At 40.7% G+C, this 19,910-nt stretch overlaps 1 protein-coding gene across 2 annotated transcripts in view; it reads right to left on the bottom strand.

The window, feature by feature from the left end:
* Positions 1-14,237: 14,237 nt before the first annotated feature.
* The window catches only part of HTR7 (5-hydroxytryptamine receptor 7), a 77,857-nt gene continuing 72,184 nt past the window's right edge, over positions 14,238-19,910 (bottom strand). Inside the window, exons 2-3 of one of the 2 annotated variants that reach the window (XM_090279251.1) lie at positions 17,877-18,635; positions 14,238-14,463 (exon numbers count right to left, since the gene is read on the bottom strand). In XM_090279251.1, coding sequence (XP_090135377.1) covers positions 14,421-14,463; positions 17,877-18,635 — 802 coding nt within the window. In that variant the 3' untranslated portion in view covers positions 14,238-14,420. Of the gene's footprint in view, positions 14,464-17,871; positions 18,636-19,910 lie in introns of both variants that reach the window. The other variant, XM_090279252.1, reaches the window with a different exon arrangement.

The raw sequence follows: 19,910 nt of genomic DNA, 5'->3' as shown, positions 1-19,910 counted from the left end.
AATTGCAAGATATTTTTCTTGTGCCTCTAAGACTGAGGGTTAAAGAAATTTTTGATTTAAAAATTACCATTAAATGATGATTTTTTAAATGGTAATTTAAATATTACTAAATGTTTTATATTTAATTACTACTATATTAATTACTACAAATTACGATTGATCAAAAACTAAATATATTGCAGACTTCCAGCCATGCTGGAGGCATAGGTAGACATGCTGTGTCTTCCTAACAACTAATTAGAAATTTACAACCACTTGAAAACTAAAAAAAAACCCAGAAGATCCAGAAAATTGAATTACATGGAAGTTCAACAAACAAACAAAGAAGAAATATTCAGCCAGACAGATAGGAGGGGCGGAGCTGGGAAGGAGAGAACTAGGTGCAGTGCTGCAGCAGCGGCTGTGGGAGTGGCGCTTGGCTGCAGCAGCTGGTGACATGGCTAGCAGCAGCTGGAAGTGGTGGTGGCAGTGGCAGTGGCAGTGGCAGTGGCAGCAGCAGTGGCAGCGGCAGCAGCAGTGCCAGCAGCACAGGGACTGTAGCCACAGCAAAAACTGTAGTCATACACTTTACACCTGGGAAGCAATCCCAGCCCCAGACCAGACCGTGGTTCCAGCGCTGGGGAAAATAGAGCCACATTGCTCCTGATTATGAAAACCAATGGGGTTGGGGCAGTGGAAGAAACTGCCAGTATCTCAATGGAAGCAGTTTGTTTAGTATAGGAAGGGGGAGAAGTGTCTGGAAAAGGGGCAAGTGCAGGGCAAGCGGCATTGTTCACTCTCAGACCCCTCCCTCACATACAGTGCCACAACGTGATGAAATGGATCACTGGCACTGACAAATACCTAAGGCTCTGCCCCTTACAGTGTAAAGGTACAACAGCTCTACGTAAGACACAGAGGCAAACACAGAAAGCTGTCAAGATGAGGAGACAGAGAAGCATGGCCCAAAAGGGGGAGCAGATCAAGGTTCCAGTGGGAGAACTAAGCGAAGAGGAGATAGCCAACCTAACAGATGAGGAGATAGACAACTAAACAAATGTAGGGTTCAAAACACTGGTGACAATGATGCTCACAGATTTGACAGAAAAGTTGAAGCATGACAGGGAAGAAATGAAGATTATACTAAGTGAAATGAAGGAAAATCCACATGGAACTAGTGGTGAAGGAAAGGAAACTGTGGTTCAAGTCAACTAATTGGAACATAAGGAAGAAATAAACAGTCAACCAGTACAGAAGGAGGAAACAAGAATTGAAAAAATGAGAAGAGGCTTAGAAACCTCTTGGGTAACTTTAAATATGCCAACATAAGGGTGCCAGAAGGAGAAGAGGAAGAGCAAGAAATTGAAAAATTATGTGAAAAAATAATAAAGGAAAACTTCCCTAATTTGGGGAAGAAAATGGCCATACAGGTCCAGGAAGCACATAGAATCCCAAACATACTAGACCCAGGGAGGACCACATCAAGATACATCATAATTAAAATGCCAAAGGTTAAAGATAAAAAGAGAATCTTAAAAACAGCAAGAGAAAAGAAGAGGGTTACCTACAAAGGGATACCTATAAGACTATAAGCTGACTTCTCAAAGGCACTGACAGGAAATATTCAAAGTGATGAGAGGCAAGGACCTACAACCAAGATTACTCTATCCAGCAAAGCTATCATTTGGAATGGAAGGGCAGATGAAGTGCTTCCCAGACAAGGTAAAGCTAAAGAAGTACATCACCACCAAGCCATTATTATATGAAATGTTAAAAGGACTTAAGAAAAAGAAAGTCAAAACTATGAACATTAAAATGACAACAAACTCACAACTATCAACAACTGAATCTAAAAAATAAAAACAAACTAAGCAGACAACCAGAGTGGGAACAGAATCACAGGTATGGGGAGCATGTGGAGGGGTGACAGCTTGGGGCAGGAAGTGGGGAGAGGACGAAAATGGTGCAGACATTAAGAAGCATAGTAGGAGAGTGCAAAATAGACGGGGGATATAGAGAAGAGCTTATACATACAATGCATGGACATGGACTAAGGGGGGTTGGACTGCTAGAGGGAGGGGAGTACTGGGAGGAGGGGAACAAAGGGAAAAGAAACTGGGACAACTATAACAGCATAATTAATAAGATATACAAAAAAAATTCTGATTTTTCATGTGTTTGGTATTGCTCAGGAATCTGGATTTTAAACAAATGTCCTGGGTGATTCCCATAAAGGTGATCTTGTGGAAACCACTGAGAGACACTGACTTGTTGGGTTGTGTTAGACATCCCTGAGTTCATTTTCTTTTTCCTTTAAATTATTTCTTGATGACACTCAAGTCACCCCACAAGCAAAAACTTTAAGTGCTCTTCCAGATATCTAAGTATCTAGGGACCAGTTCTTCGGCAGCCGTCCGTCTCGAGAGACGATGGTGTAGCTTCTTAAGAGTCTATCTGCACCGCCGAGAATGGTTGTGCAGTCCGACTCGGGAGTGACACGGTATCTGTCTCCTCCCGTGTTGAATCGACATCTTGCGATGACGCTGGAGTGTCCTCTCCAGTGAAGCTGAAGCTACAGGGCCTGGGCAGGGTGATATGGAGGTTCTGCTGTTGCCCATGCAGCAGACCCCCCCTCTCTTCGCAGCTGAAGGGTCCAAGGGAAAGACGGAGTCAATATAGCTTGGCTTCAGGTGCGCCGCAGGAGTTGCCGGTGTTGACTACAACGTCAAACCGCCTTAGGGACTCCGGCTCCGGATTTTCTGTCGGGGTTTACTCCCTTAGCCTTTCCCCTGAAGAGGTATGCCGCAAGGCAGCGGAGGTTTTTTGGATTCAGAGTTTTCCTTCTCTGATGTGCCCTGACTGGAAGATCGAACCAGCGACACTTAGCTCACAGGCCGACGCTCAATCCACTGAGCCAAACCAGCCAGGGTGATAGGGACCAGTAGCTGGATGTATTTTACACAGAGAGGAATGGAGTAGCTTTATGCAATAAGATCAAATTCCTGGCTCCTGTTACCAGCTGGATACTAACCAAAGACAGACCAATATTTGTGGATTTGGAGATGGTATGTAAAGAGATGTTGTACAGAGTGATGAAGTCTAATGGTACCTGGAATTTTCAAAATCATCAAGCAGAGTAATAATTCTTAAATGTGTCACAAAGTAATACCCCAAATTATAAATTATACATTAATTTGCTTAGTTCTTACCATAAAATCCTTATATAAATTTACAAAACTAAATACACTGCAAATTTTGATAATTAGTAAATGTGAAATGTAAATTTTTATTGGCAATGCATCTTTTAATGAAATATATGAAAAGGGTTTTTCATATAGTTCATGTATACAGATATGAATACTACTTATTGCTAAAATGAACAGGGCTCATTGTAAATTAACAACAAATTAAAAGGAACAAGGCCTGATGTAGTGTGAAGCTTACCAACATTATATTAATGATTAAGTGCATTTTTATAAAAAATACCACTAAGTATGCCTGTTATATAGGTCTAATAAATACTTGATAGAAATGAACAAATGAGCCGAGAATTGATTTCTGGATGACAATGAGCAGGAAATTTGAGTCCAAATGAAGAGTGTACATGAATTTATAATATCCAATCATCTTTTTGCAAAGGTAATAGAAATGTTTCCTCTGCAAGTCAGAATAAATGTTCAAGAAAATATAAAACACTAACATTTTCAACTTAAGTTTCCTTTACTCAAAGTTATATTGCTGATCTCTAGAAAATTAACATGAAATAGTTTACCTTCTCCCTTAAATCATGCCAATAATGCAGGTGAGCCAAGACTAAGCCCTGGTGAATTAGCCTACTCTCCACTTTCTCCTACCCACAGTGAGAAATGCAGTCTGTGCCTCTTACAGACAGGTGTTTCCCAGCATGCTTCCTAAAATTCCTGAATAGTCTTAGTCTAACACAGATGGATAAAGACCAAGCAGCTGCCATCGGTTCACTGTCCCAATAAAATAAGACACAATGCCCTCTGTATTTCCTACCTAATTTTCTCTCACAGGAGTCCCCTCTGGCATGATGTGTTTTCTGACAATCAGGAGAAGGAACCAGTAAACAAAATGTGTCCATCCACCCTACTCTATAATATATCTAAATTCAGATTATCCCTTCATGGATGACAAAAATGTCTCTAATTCCCAGGTTTGCCAAATTTAGCAAACTACCACTCATACACACAGAGTATGCTCAGTTAAATCTGAATTTCAGTAAACAACAAATAGTTTTTAATATCAGTATGTTCCCATGGCACATATGGAGACATGTTGCTTCAGGACATTTATACTAAAAATAATATAAATTTACTTGTTATTTATCTGAAATTCAAATGTAACTGGGTTTATATACTGTATCTGGATTTTAAATTCCACCCTAGATTTTGCTTTTTAACATAAATATGTGCAAGGAAAGATATGAAGCTCTATTGCAAACTTACAGACCCTCAATTAAAGTATACTATGCAGACCCCAATATTTTGAATTGTCCCCTGGAGCACTATACTATATGAAGATCCTGGGTAGGCAAGAGACCTTCCTTTTGTAAAATGAGACAAGAAGATGGTGAACGAGGAGGTGGGAAGTTCCATGTGGCCTTCAAGCAGGTCAAGTTTAGGATATGGAAATATAGGGGAAGTCTCTGTGTGTGTGCTGTGTAAATAGAAATGCATGTGTGTGCACATGTGAGTAAATGTCCTTGTGTAAGTGTGGAGTCTGTGTGCATGTTTATCTGTGTGTATGGTGGGAGTGGGTATTAATTAGTGCTGGGCACACACCCTAATCTGAAGACCAATATTCTGGGACAGAGCTTCCCAACAGGTCTGCATTACATGGCTAAATGGATTGTGGTTGTATCACAAGATAACTGCCCTCTTCAACCCTCAGAGCAGCCCTAGTTTAGAGGCACAGTGACGTGTGGCAGTGTGACCCAAGTGAATAGTGTTGGGAAGCCTCACATAAAAAACAAACAATATACACAGGGTGACACATCCATTAATGGTCATAGCAGCATTCTTCCTAGTTACAAAAAACTAGACATAAACTAACTGTCCATAAAAGGAAAAATGAATGAATAAGTTACAGAATATTCAGCTAACCAAATATTATAGTGGAATTAAAATGGATATACTTGATCTATATCTCTTACTATGGAGATCTCAAAAACCTACCATTGAGAAAAAAGAAAAAGCAGGTTGCAGAAGGATGGCACACACAGGATGGCAATACATGTAAAATTTATACAGTTTAGTCAACTTTGAAAGACACAACAATCATGCATTACAGGCATAAAACAATGATTAGAAAGACTCCTGCCTCTGGGGGAAGAAGGGGTTTGCGGGGAGCAATGACTGAGGCCATCAATGAAGCATCAGTGCATCAGACCCTGTTCTCACTTCTTTCCACTGTTATTCACTTAGTCCTTTCAACAACCCCGTGAGGCACTGGACAGTATTATCCTCATTTTACAGATGAAGTAACTGATGCACAGATACAGAGATCAGGGAACTTGCCCACAGTCACACAGCTCTAATAAAGGATGCAAAAAGGGCCCTTATTGTATATTAAATTTTTTCTTTTATTAATAAAAACTTAAAATGAATATGACAAAAAGACAATATAAAAGATGAATGGGTATTTAACACTTCATCTTTTTCCATTTTTGTTTTTAAATATCAAGTGTAAAAGCTCTGCTTTATTCTTTCAGCAGCTCAAATCTGTCTAATAAGATCATGCTAAAACTCTGGTTATGATTTCTTTTCAAGAAAATATATGTCTTTTTCCAACCTGTCCTCACCAATAGTCCATAAATTGTGTCCCTTTTTATATTTGCTGTGGTGAAATGGAAATGAAACATTTTACACCAGTCTAGATAGTATTGCCATAAAACTGTATGCCACCCCTTACAATTTATAGTATATTATTTTAGAGACGGTTTTCATCCCAAAAAAATCTGTGCTTTGCATGATCCAAATGAGTAAATGGGAACTAGGCCAAATTTTCCTTTAATTGATTTAATTAACTAAATCTTTTATTTTTGCAGATAAGTTTAAAGCTTGCTAAATTAAATCTCCAAGAGCCAAGAGAATAAGCACTATAAAAAGTAATCTTTGATTCATGCAGTCAGATATAGTTCCAGGTGTTAATTTTATCTTCACTTCCAAAATATATTCTAACATTTCCTATGGAGCCACTGATGAGGAAGTTGATGCATAATGAGGATGACAGCAAACGTTCTTCACAGAAATTGCTCTCTTAGCCCTGAAGAGCAGCTGGAGCTGCCTCATAGAAGAAGATCTCCGCAAAGACCAGGAACAAGTCTCCCTGACAAATAGCAGCTGTTGGTGAATTACTCTCATTCATGTTTGTATTTAAAAGCTAGAGGTTTCCTCAGTTATCAGCTCCAATATGGCCAGAAGAGAGACCTATAGATGGACTTGGACAATGGCATGCCTTCAGCTGCAGGGGCCCCTGGGGGGAGGGAGGGGGGCTGTAGGTAACTAAACAGCTGTAGGGTTCAAGGAATCAAAGTCAATGAAGGAGCTTCTGTCACCATCACAAACTTGTCCCTTGAGATTTCTGACAACACTGCCTCTGGTTCAGACATCGACCCAAGGAGTTCTTGCCTTGTTGTAACTATGTACCTTGTAGAAGAGGACATTGCCCCTGAATAAATTAGTGTATTTGATTAATTGGCTGACAGTTAAGAGACAGCAAAAGATGAGAGGCTGGAACATAGGACAGATAAGTTTTAATGAGGAGAACGCAGAAAGGTACACATAATAGGGCAATAGCAGTTCGGGCAATGTATTAGCCAGGGTTCTCCAGAGAAACTGAACCAACAGGTTATCACACATATTATATATAGGTTATTAATACACATATACCATATATCTATATACATATAAACCAATGTCCTATTGGTTTATGTATTATAAGAAGATATATATATATATATATATATATATATATGAGATTATAAAGAATTACTTACATGATAATGGATGCTGAAAAGTCCCACAATCTCCCATCTGCAAGCTGGAGGCCCAGAAAAGCCGGTGGTGTCGTTCAGTCTGTGTGCAAAGGCCTGAGAACCAGAGGTCTGATGGTCCCGGTCCAGAGGCAGGAGAAGACAGATGTCCAGTCTGAGCTGTCAGGCAGACTGAATTCTCCCTTGGCCCTTTTGTTCTATTCAGACTCTCAATGGATTGAATGAAGCCCATCCCACATTGGGGAGTGCAATCTGCTTAACTCAGCCTATGGATTCAAATACTAATCTCATCCAGAACACTTTCACAAACATACCCAGAAATAATGTTGAGTCAAATACCCAGGCACCCCCTGATCCAGTCAAATTGGTCATAAAATTAACTATCACAGGCAGGCTGCATCAGAAATGCATAGCCAGGAGGAAGCACTGAAATACTAGGAACATGGAAAAGGAGGGATCCGAGATTAGATTTAGGAAGCAGGAACCACAAACTTTGTTCTCTTCACAGTTATCTGGGATTTAACCTTAAACAATTGTTTTGGAGTATTCATTGTGAGAGGAGGTATTTGGAGAATGAAGAGTGATTCCCCTCAGAGTTCAGATGCATACATCCATGGCCACAAAACCAGTCAGTAGCCAATGAGATGCATTTTGTGGAATGGAAGGATGTAAAGAAAAGTACTCACCAGCTGGAGAGCTCAGTTTTGCTACTTACAAGTTAATGTCCTTGAGCTCTGTAAGCCTCAGTACCCTCACCCATAAAATGGAGAGAACAACATTTTAAGGTTGTTGTTGAGGATTACTAGAATAGTTAATGAGTAATAAATGTTCAGTTAATGTGAGCTGGCTTAATCACTGCCATAAACATACATTCACACACATACAATGATGAAAGCGTGGACTCCGGCCAAAGTCAACATCTGGCTAATATCCAACACATATTTCATGAAGATCTACTCTTTGTGTTGTTGACAAACATTTGATCAGCTGCTTGACCATGGGGACAGAAATACGATGACTTCATTCTTAGCTAACCCTGTACTAGCGCCAATATTAATTAGTTAATGCTAGTAGTTACTCAATAATGTGGGGATTAGCCAGCTCTGCACTTGAATTTAAGCATCTAGATGACTTTAAATATAGTTGGAAACTATGTAAGGATATTTGCAGATTATTTTCTTCCATAAGCTGGTTGGATTTTTTGGTACCAATAGTAAGTGCAGAGTAGCATGCTGTGTATTTTTCTGACAAGATTCTATAACCATATATAAATGCTTTCAATATTATTTCATATGAATCATGCTTTTCCACACTAATAGTAAAAAATCAGCTAGATAATTCACTTTGCCAGCATGTTTGGTAACAGCAATTCACAATATTTAGAACCCAGGTCAGCTGTACCAGAATCACCGAGTCCTTTCCACCCTCCACTGCAAGCCAGGACATAATGAATCAGAATCTCTGGAAATGCGGCCCAGGAATCTTCACATTTAACAAGTGCACTAGATAATTCTTATTCAGAGTGAGGTTCAGAGAACACTGGGTTTAAGATTAAGGTTGTGCGGTTACTTGATAAAATATCACAACCTTTTGCCTTCAAATTCTGACACTTTGTCAAAATTTAGTCTCATTGCCTTAAGAACAATTTAGTTATTATAATCATTCTAAAAATTAAATATCTTTCAGTGCCTTCAGGTCAGCATTCTGGATTCAATTTAATTATAGATAATTGAAGAGCAGAAACACAGCAGGAAAATTCAGTTGTTTAAAGGCTCTGATCCATGGCTGCAGGTTTGGAACGTCTCTGCACCATTACTAGTCCAGGTGCAGCTCTCAAAGACAAGATGTGCCCTGCAGTCCTCATCCTCGCTATGATATGCGGTCCCCCCCAGCTCCCATTTTCCTGCTCATCAGCATGCTGAAGAGCCTTGCACACTTAGTGTTTTGCATTTGTAATGAGTGTGCCACAGTCACTTCTCAGTAGGGGAACTGCTAGGTTTTCCCTAATTAAGTAACAGCACACTTTCGTTAGGCAATGGTCAGTTTTTGTGCTTCTTTCCTCCTCCTACATGTTATATTTGTTCTGCGTACATATATTAAAATGTAATTTTATGTCTATTGAACCTAAACAAAGTCAGGCTTATATTTTGTATGTTTTTCACTTTTTCCTGTAATTCATTTTATTATATTTTTCAAACACATAGCTGTGAAAATTCTTCACCAAAAATAGTTAGCAAAGCACTGCTCTATACCACAGTCCTTTAAACAAATTCAAGCAAAACACACCTGCTGCACAACAGGGGGCTGTCCTAGATCACCCATAAGATTCTCTAGCTCTACAATTCTCCATGGGTGCAGTTATAGCTCACTTTCCTCAGGTGGAATGTTCACTTTGTAAAGTATCCAGGACAAGATTTTATATTTACAGCTGACTTTCTGCTGCCTCTCACTCTAGCCCTGCACAATCTCTCCCACTGTGAGACTGTGTGAGTTTGAAAAATAAAGAGTATTTTAATAATAGCCTAATCAAAACGTAATTAAGAAAGGTAATTTGGCACCAAATATTATATAATACACATAAAAGATTAAATTCTAGATATCTCTCACCATCTGCTATTTTGGAGGATCACTCTCTCCTCTATTGAGATTTAAATATCTATATTTATATCAATATACTGAAGTATGCATTTCTTTCTGAACCTTCTTGTGCTTGCCTTAGCATAATACACATTGTGTTTTATTATAATCATTTGTTTAACATTCAGACTCCTTGCTACACTTTTAGCTCTACAAGAATGCGGTCATTTCTGTCTTGCCACTGGGTTCTAGTGTTTTACAGTCTCTGATATGTAATAGATATTTGTTTAAATGGATGGGTGAATGGATGAATCAATGAAATTCTTAGAAGAAGAATCATGAATTTGGCTGTCATTTCTTTAGAGTATCTAAAATATTTCTTGTTCCATTATCTTTCCCTTGTTCCATCATCTCTGAGCATAGATTCTATAGTTTGAATAGAATCTAAGACTTCATGTGTGTCTATCCAGAGAGCCATAGATATAAGATGTCTTAATTCCTTCAATTCAGCTTTTAAAAAAATGCCAGCTGCCTAACGTAACTTTTATCTGCAAGTCTATTTCTGATAGTTGTCAACCTCTCTCATTTTCTGTTTCAGTGTGACACAGTAAATTTTGCTTTTACATTTTTTATTGGTGATCACATCATACCTCTGTTGCTTGTACTGCCTAAGCGGGGTTCTTTTCTAATTTTAGTTTAGCCAGCAGGAGCTTGAAAAGCAAAGTACTTTAAGTTAAGAAGTTACTTTCCTTCTCCAGAGAAAGTGTACACAAGTGAGTTTTTTAAAAGATCCAATTAAATAAGCTTCTGTCTCTGGGAACTCTGAGGTGGTGCCCAAGGTCTGCATATTTTACGGGTAGTATCTAACTAGGTCTCCCTTTTTGATTTACACTGCTTACAGTGAGTAAGGAATGACATCACAATATGCATTACTCCCAGGGCTTTCAAAATGTGCTGACCCTCTGAGAGTCTCCAAATGGCTTTTTCTGTGTGCTGCTAGGGACCATCTGGCTAGCTGTAGATAAACAAGTTGCAACATATGGGCCATAACACATATGCGGCTCTGCTCCACTAACGCAGAAAATTAAGAAAAGGTTGCTCTCTTGATATGAGAAACTCATGCAAAAGCAGCAGCACCATGGAGTGGAGGGCCTGCCTAAGGGGCTCACAGGAGAGCTTGATCCCCGCTCCTTCTCACCCACTCACTGCACTGCACGCACCACTTGATCACTCCAAGTCTCCTCAATTTCCTCAATGGAAAATTTAAAAGGGTGCCAGGTCAACTCTGGCCTTCTCCTTCCCTTTCCCTCCTTCCTTTCCTGCCTTTTCTTCTTCCTCCCTTCCTAGTAAGAACATTTATTTTATTCCTCCTATTTCTGTGCCAAGCATGGTGCTAGGTGCTGGGTATATTGGCAAGGAAAGCAGACGTGGTCCCTGCCCCTGAAGAATTACTAAATGATGATGAAAATAAACATTAAATAAATGAAAATAAAAAGAATATTTCAGACAGAAAGGTAAAGCATATGTGAAGGTCCTGAGATGGCAAAGGACATGGATTGTTTAAAAACACGGGATTTGTAAACATTTATATCCATTAAATTGAGAATTCACTTGACAATCAAAACGCTGAAAGGAAAATTCCCACCATCTACAGGTGGCAATTCAGAAAATTATTATATTAACATAAACTATTTGAAAACCTGACTGAATTCTCTATTCTTAATGTTGATCTCATACCTGCAATGAATGAATCTAATAAAATTTCATGAAAATATAATCATCAAAAACATATACAAGCATCTCAAGCACATGACACGAAGGCGACTTCTTCAAGAATTATAAAAGTTTCTGGAAAACCTAGGAATTCTATAAGTGCCTCCTGTTCAATGTCTACAAAATAAAACTAAATAGTAAGGCAAGAGTCATTAAGTTATCTCTTACAAGTACTTTACTTCCCAAGCAGGGTTTCCCAATACTCAGCCCTTCCAGAAGCAGACACCTGATACCCTACAATGAGAGAGAAATTAGTTGTAACAGTCATTCTTTCTGAACAGTCATAAAATATATGTAAAATGTTTATTTCAGTGATTTTTCCCAATTCTTAGTTAAAACAAAATAGATGACATATGTGAATAGTATAAATTGCTTGATATTTTCCTCATTGTCTCAGTTTCTCCCTTTCCTTCCATTTGGCTGCCATACGTGTAAAGTACAGTGGAGAGCGCATGGCCCCTCACCAGAATGAAGTGGAGAGATCAATGATCAGGTGTTCAAGTCCGGCGGATAAAGACTCATTTTAAATAATTCAGTTCCTAATAAAAACATTAAGTAAACACATTTGAAAACCTAAATCCATCCAATTAACCATAATGCTGTCTTGTGGACAGGAAAAACAAAACAAAGCATGTCGGCGGCGGCAGCCGTCCGTCTCGAGAGACGATGGTGTAGCTTCTCAAGAGTCTATCTGCACCGCCGAGAATGGCTGTGCAGTCCGACTCGGGAGTGACATGGTATCTGTCTCCTCCCGTGTTGAATCGACATCATGCGATGACGCTGAAGCTACAGAGCCTGGGCAGGGTGATATGGAGGGTCTGCTGTTGCCCATGCAGCAGACCCCCCCTCTCTTCGCAGCTGAAGGGTCCAAGGGAAAGACGGAGTCAATACAGCTTGGCTTCAGGTGCGCCGCAGGAGTTGCCGGTGTTGACTACAACGTCAAACCGCCTTAGGGACTCCGGCTCCGGATTTTCTGTCGGGGTTTACTCCCTTAGCCTTTCCCCTGAAGAGGTATGCCGCAAGGCAGCGGAGGTTTTTTGGAGTCAGAGTTTTCCTTCTCTGAAAACAAAGCATGTATCTCTCTGCAAACAGCTATGGCCTTTACTATAATACAGGTGATCATCTGAGAAATGCCTGCCTTCTACCCAAAGGCAAACTCCTTAAAAGTAAGAACTTGCCTTATTCCTCTCTGTCCCTTCACGTCTGCAGTGCTGAAAGTAACAAAAGTCTGATAAACACTCATTAATCAAATCAAGAAATGAACACTCATTAAAAAAAAAAAAAACTTACCAAATGGATGAATCCTCACAGTGAAATGCAATTAATTACAGAACTGATTTAACATGTTAGAATTTAGCAAATACAGTAAGCTTGCCCTCCTACTATTCAACATACAGTAACATTTATGACATCAGACCTTCAATTAAAAATCATTACTTAAGTTGCTTTATTACAGCTACAAATAAACTTTATTTGATGTAATGTAATAAAACATTTTCAAATTTAACATTGATCTGACCAGAATTAATAACTTAAATTATGAATGTAAGTATTTACAGTCACTTTAGCAAATCTGCGGTTCAGGAATTTGTACAAGCTTGGTCTGAAAGAACAGGGCCCCACCTCCCCTTTCAGGAAAGGCAGATCCTTCCCTGTGTCTGGTAAGAAGCAATGTCAATGAAAGTTAGGAGAAATCCATAATCCACGTTGGAATTCCACATTATTCTGTAAGGAAACTGCTACATTTATGGTAGGAAAATAATATTCTCTTGCAGTTCTCTTTTACCAAGCAAAGGTTTGCATTCGCTTTCCCCCCTTAGAGGTATTCTCCTGTTATACTGTCTTCCTGTCTCCTTAGCTCATAATATTTCATAATTCCATTAAAAAAAATACTACCTGCAAAGGGACCTTTTCTGTTTCCTTGTCTGCCCGTAATGCCTATCACTTTAGGGAGGGAGAGAGCAGGAAAACAGAATTGGCCAGGCACACACTTGATTTAAGATACAAAGAACACAAAAACAAATCCTCTAGAAGGAACAGAATGGTATTCTGGAGCATTTACCAACAGTGAGTGTCCCAGGTGACCTCCGATTCATATGGTTCAGTTTAACACAATGATGCTCAACGAGAATTTACATGCTGATGCTCCATTTCCAGAAGCATCAACAACCTTTCTTAGAAACCCCATTATACCCTTACTTCCTCCCAAAACCACAGTTATGGACCAGCCAGCAGGCCCACTGCACCCGTGTGTAATGAGAGTCAAAAGTTCAGTGCCAACTCCCACGTTAACAAACAGTCAGGTTAGGTAAAAAAGTCCTCATGGAAGGAATCCTGCTCACCTCTCAGGACCCCTCAGAAGTGCAGGCACGAGAAAAAGCTTTATTCAGGTTTTATGATTCTCTCCATCCTGAGACCTGTTCCTGAGTTATACCATAACAAGAAGTGAGTTCACAAAGTGTGTTGGTGGGGAGGTCACAGGGACCCTGCAGAAAGCCAAACCGTTGGACAGCAGCTTAGAACAGACACTGCTCTGGGAAATCATTTGTGTGAGCTGATGACAGGATTCTGTTTTCTAACGCAGGACATGCAACATAGTCACCCCTATGCTTACCGCAGTTAGCTTGGGAAAACACCCTTCTGTTCTAAAACACAATTAATTCTGCCTCGTGAATGATTCGTGAATATTCACCACAATGCCTAGACTCAGAAGCATGGGAAGTGCACACTGGAACTCACTTCCGCTTGCACAGACTTGGACAAACGCAAAGCACGAGAAACTGTTCTGGAACTCAGCTCTGTTCTCCAGCTTATTGCTGAGCTGGTCTGGCTATGTTAGACTGAGAACTACCTTGATTTGAACACAATAGCACTGATCCACAGCAAAAAAAAAAGGGGGGGGAGGTCACCATCTCCCTCATAATATGCTTGCACAACAGATCACCCTGCTTGTCACTTTGAACCATCCCAAGAAAAAAACGGAAGCTGCATTCCATAGTCTCAGCAAATGATTTCGTTCTGTTTCCACCTCTGTCTTGCCTTGTTTTTCTCGTCTCCATGATTTTGCTTTTGATCATGAATCATGACTTTTTTTTCTACAGTAGTCAGAGTTTTGTCTATAAAGAGAGAGAGAGAAAGAGAAGACATGAAAATGATTTAGTAGAACCATAAATGTTTCTCTTTTGTGGTGGGTGGATTTAATTTTTACAGCATCAGTAATTTGAAGCATTTGTGGCTTCTACGGGGTTATGAGCCTCTCTAAAGGAAAATTAAAAGTACTATGGCTCTTTTAATAAATTTTATGACTGTTATAAGTTGTCAGGGCCTTAATATATTTGCAAATCAGCCCCAGATAACCCATCTAGAAATTCACTTTTATAATAAGGCCATAGCCAAAAATGGTGCTAGTCTCAAAAATCCTTGCAAATACTACTGCACTTGCCCTACTTGAAAAGAATAATGATGACTACTAATGAGAAGTGCCCTTCCCATCAAACCTAGGAGGGTGCATTATAGTAAGTCATGTGTGCAGAGACCAGGAAACCCCACTTCCCTCATTTCCTTCCTCCCAGATTCATAGAAGTGGCGTGAGTCATGGACAAGTCTTGGCCAACAACTGAGGAAAAGTCTCTTTCCCCTTGGTGTAGAGCCACGTTGCCTCTAGATCCACACTCCCCTAACTCAGTACCTTCACGAAACCTGACTTACCTAACTACATCCATGTATCCTTGAGAGCTAGGTCTCTGAGTTCCAGGGCCAGGCACTGCACCCCCAGCCTCTGCCTCCCTGTCCCATCGCAAGTGCCCCTCTCACTTGGCCACCAAGGCTCCAAAAGTAGGTTTTTCCCAGTGACAGGGTCCATTTCTCCACAAGACACCATCTCTCACTGTGTCCCTCACTACATGCAATGGCACCCAAGGACAAGACTGGGGCCACACTTCAGTTCAGACCCACGCTCTAGGCTCCTGAGTACCTGCCCTCCCCCATCCTGCCCACCTGTCCCTCCTTGCTGACCCTCATCTACCCAGCTCCCAGGTACTGCTAAAGATATACGCCCCATCCACATCCGTGCAACCGCCTCTGTCCAAACTCTCCTCTCTGCTTCGAGTAGCCCCACCCCACCTCCATCCCTGCCATCACTTCTTATTAAAATCTTACTTTCTATTCAAAACCCACCCAGATTATCACCTCCGTCATGAATGCCACCATGGGTATTTCTTGCTAAAACATGCCCCCAATGCTTATTTTTCTTCTATACCCATCTGTACTGCTTGATTTTACTTTGTGCTATGTGTACGTACTATCTACAAAAAAATTTTTTTAGAAAAAGCAAGAGAGGCTAATTGCCTGCCTTTCCTACTTTAAAGAGACAATGCAAAGCACAAAGTAATCAGCTATTATTATTTCTAATTAATGATCACTAATCAAAAGAAAGTGCTGGATTCCAGCTACTTAATAGTGAGGAAAATACTACGATGGGGAAAAAGATCCAGGAAATAGCAAACTTTTGTTTTTTCTGTCTTTAAAGCAGTATCCCACCACAAATATCCCAAGGTTTCGGGGGACCTGATGCTTCTTCCCAATTTCTACTGGGACCAATTTTGTTTGCCTTTTCTAATCACTGGTTTCCATAAAGAAAAGGTAGAATCACCCTGAACGCCAATGCTTCAGCACAAACCCAGGAGCAGCACATTGACAGAATTCATGGCAGGAACCCAAGGCTACTGCACTGTGACTAACCACTGCCATGGACAGGGATTCCAAGAGTCTCTGAGGAGAAAAACCATCCCAAGCAAAAGAAGGGAGGAGAAAAGAGAGAGCTACTTGAAAACAGTCTCATGAAATTCTTTTACATGGAAGTACTTTAGAAACTGCTTTTCCATCTCATTCACAATAATGGTGGCCAAGAATGAAAGCCATCAAAACACGATGCTTAAAAAGAAATTTATAGCAACACAAAAAAATCCATAAAGTTGACAAATTAAAAAGAAAAAAAATCCCTCCTTGTATCACATTTGGTTTTATATTGCCATTATTTGAATATTTGTGAAAAGGGCACACAAATTATAGAATACTACATTAAAACACCAGTGTAGTGTTCATAAGCCTTTTCCCTCTATTCACTCCCTACCCCAAGGAAGAGTCCCAAGTGCCTCCTGGACTTCTGAGTTTCTTGTTACGCTGATCAAGAAAATGCGAAGAATGGGTAAATAGTTGAAAATAGCAATACATAGATTGTCTGCACAGGAAAGAAAGAAAACTATTATGTAGGAGAAAAAACAGAGCCAAGAAGGAGGAGTTAGGGGGCAAAGTAAAAGAGACTACGATCCAAGCAGCCAGAGGGTGGGGAGGGGACCTGAGGCTCTAGCTGGCCCAACGAGTAAGATCGCTAGAGAGAAGGCTAGGGAAACAAAGGCTTCGAACAAGGTTTGCTGTGAGTTATGGGCTGGACACCACATCCTTCTTCCAGAGACTCCAGGAGTTAGGAGTTGTTTTGGGTTATCCACCTGGTGTTTACTTACTTGAATGCAAACCTGTGGAGTGTGAACTGTGTGGAGTATTCTGGCCACAACACACTCTCCAGGTCTCAGTCACTGCTGTCAAATGAAGGGCATGGACATGACGACTGGGAAGGGCCCTCTCAGCTACAGCTATAGTGAGGAAAAACGCTTCTTCCTCTCTCAGGGTCAGCACTAGTTCTCTCTCTCTCTCTCTCTCTCTCTCTCTCTCTCTCTCTCTCTCTCTCTCTCTCTCTCTTTCTCTCTCTCCCTCCCTCACCAACACCTGCCATCTTCTCATTCCAGTCTTTCCCCTCAACTTTCAAACATGAAGATGTCTCCTCCACTTCAGATTTAAAGCCAAACCTCCATTTGACCCTCTGACAACTCTAATTACAGTACTGTCTCTTGCCTCTTTACAATGACAAATTCATTAACATGGGGTTATATGGGACAGGTCCATTTCCTTATCATCACTGATGCTTTTTCAGATCCCAATACCCTATGCAATTGCTTCCTAGAAAGTCACTAATGCCCCCGAGACAAACTCAACAGTTTTCAACTCCTAAGAAGATGGGCAGCACCTCCTAAAAACTCTCTAGCTTTTATTTTGGTGTGACTCTGCTTCTTTTATTTCTCAGTAAAAGATGAGCTCATCAAAAAAAGTTTTACTGGGTGTAAGAGTAAGAGCAATGAAACGGATAATGTTATAATTCTTGAAGATAGAAGGACGGTTTGGGTGCCATTAATGGAGAAAGGAAGAGAAACATCACCTCTCTTGTCATCAAGCATATCAAAGGGGAAGTTCATCAGCAAACCAGTCTTGTCTTCCAACCAACTAAGTACCTATCTTTGACTTTCAGAATCCTGTTCGGTAGAGGACTGGAATTTACAGAATTCTGAATTCAAATCTGAAATACTTCGTAGAAAACAAGCTAGCTACAGATTCAGGAAGCTTTCTGAGATGCACTTTAAGCAGCTCCATAAAAGGGTTGTGGGGGATGAAAGAAAACAGTGATAAATGACCTTACAGCACAAGCTCAGGTCTCTCAGGCCTCTCAGCGAGCTTCAGGGCCTCGTGCATGCCTGCAGCTGAGAGCTTTCGGTTGATATTCCGGTACTGGCACTGGAGCAGGCTGCGGTAGGTGGTCCTCAGGTCCCGGTTGAAGAAGGCATATATGAAAGGGTTAATGAGGGAGTTCGCATAGCCCAGCCACAGAAATGTCCTCTCCACCCACAGTGGGATGCAGCTGCAGGCTGTGCCGCAGATGAAGGGCCTGGCTGTCGAGAGCAGGAAAAACGGCAGCCAGCACACAGTGAAGGCCCCAACGATGATCCCCAAGGTGGTGGCTGCTTTCTGTTCCCTCTTAAAGATGGAGATGTTTTTCCTTTCATGTTTGAGGAGTCTCGAAAGGTTGGCACACTCCTCCACCTCCTTCTGGAGCTTCACCATGCCGTTCAGGGAGATGATGCTGTCCGGCTGATGCAGGCGCGGGAAGCCGGGGAACTTGTGTTTGGCAGCGCTCTTCCTGGCGGCCTTGTAAATCTGATAGTACATGAAAAGCATGACGGACATGGGGATATAAAACGCCACTGCGGTGGAGTAGATCGTGTAGCCGAAATCCTGGCTGATCAGGCACACCTTGTCATCGTTTACATTCTGAGCCCATCCAAAGAGCGGGGGTAAAGTGATGGAGGCGGAAAGAAGCCACACAGAGAGAATCATCTTCGCCATGCATTTCCCATTCTGCCTCACAGGGTACGTTAGTGGCCTCGTGATCCCCAGGTACCTAGGAAAGAAATGGAAGGAGGCCATGTGACTGCAGTGACCACGACTCATCAACTCGGAAGTGCCACTAGCCAGGTGCTAGGCTTTATGCCTACTAGCTCCATTCTCACAACAGCCCTTCTAGACAGGCATCATTATTCCCATTTTGCAGAAAGGTAGGGCCCTGAGATATCTATTTTATTCCAGGTCTCACAATTAGCTGAAGGCACTGCTAAGATTCAGTCTAAGGGCCCTCTGCCCGTAATGCTACCCCCTGCTCTTTTCATACCGTGTAGCTTCTTGTATTCCATGTAGTCAATGGACTGAATATCAAACATCTACCCTCCCTCTGCTCACCAAAACCAGACAGGAACAAAATGTCACGCCTGATGCAGGATGTTGAGACACATCCTCACGAATTAACTGAGGTCTAGCACACTCTGACATTATACACCCACTGCTCAGCTGTCTGATTTCAGGCTAGCTTTTAATTCATCTTTACTGCTCCTCTCCACTATAGCAAAAGAACTTCTTTAAAATTAGAGAGATTTGTGACATATTTATAAAATCCTAAGCTTTTGGAATGGAAGTAGCAAGTGATCATTCTTTTACCCCCAGAAATTCTCACATAAGAGTAATGTCAAAGGAACAATCTATAAAATAAAAACAGCCTGCCTCCTCATCTCTCCTCTCTTGAGAAGGCTCATAAGAAAAGACACAATTCTGAGAAATATTATGTAAACTAAACATTTTTTCTGTGCTCAGTTATACAGAGAGAATAAATATATCTCCGTCTCTGTTATCAAGGATTTATAATGAAAAGAAAACAAAGCAAACAGAAAACATATACAGTAAGACATCTGCCAAATACTTAATCATTTTCAGCTTTCCAAATTTATTTTCTCCTCTGCTTTTAATAGTCTGAGTTTCTATTTTGGGGAGGATGCAAAGAGCACTTGAGAAGCCAAGACAGGTAAAAGCTTGCCATTTTGCTGTGTTTCTTTTTTTTTTAATTCATTTGTATATAAAGGATACACTTTGTTTTTTAATTATATTTTATTGATTATGCTATTACAGTTGTCCTGATTTTTCCCCTTTTGTCCTCCTCCATCTGGTACCCCCCACTCCCTCAGACAATCCCCACACCAGTGTTCATGTCCATGGATCATGCATGTAAGTTCTTTGGCTTCTCCATTTCCTATACTGTACTTTACATCCCTATGGTTATTCTGTAACTACCTATTTGTACTTCTTAATTCCCTCACCTCTTCAACCATTCCTCTACATTCCCCTTCCA

The sequence above is a fragment of the Furipterus horrens genome, unplaced genomic scaffold (assembly GCF_987537825.1).
Source record: "Furipterus horrens unplaced genomic scaffold, mFurHor1.1.pri manual_scaffold_5, whole genome shotgun sequence".
NCBI lineage: Eukaryota > Metazoa > Chordata > Mammalia > Chiroptera > Furipteridae > Furipterus > Furipterus horrens.
This window is presented reverse-complemented; position numbering and strand designations above follow the sequence as displayed.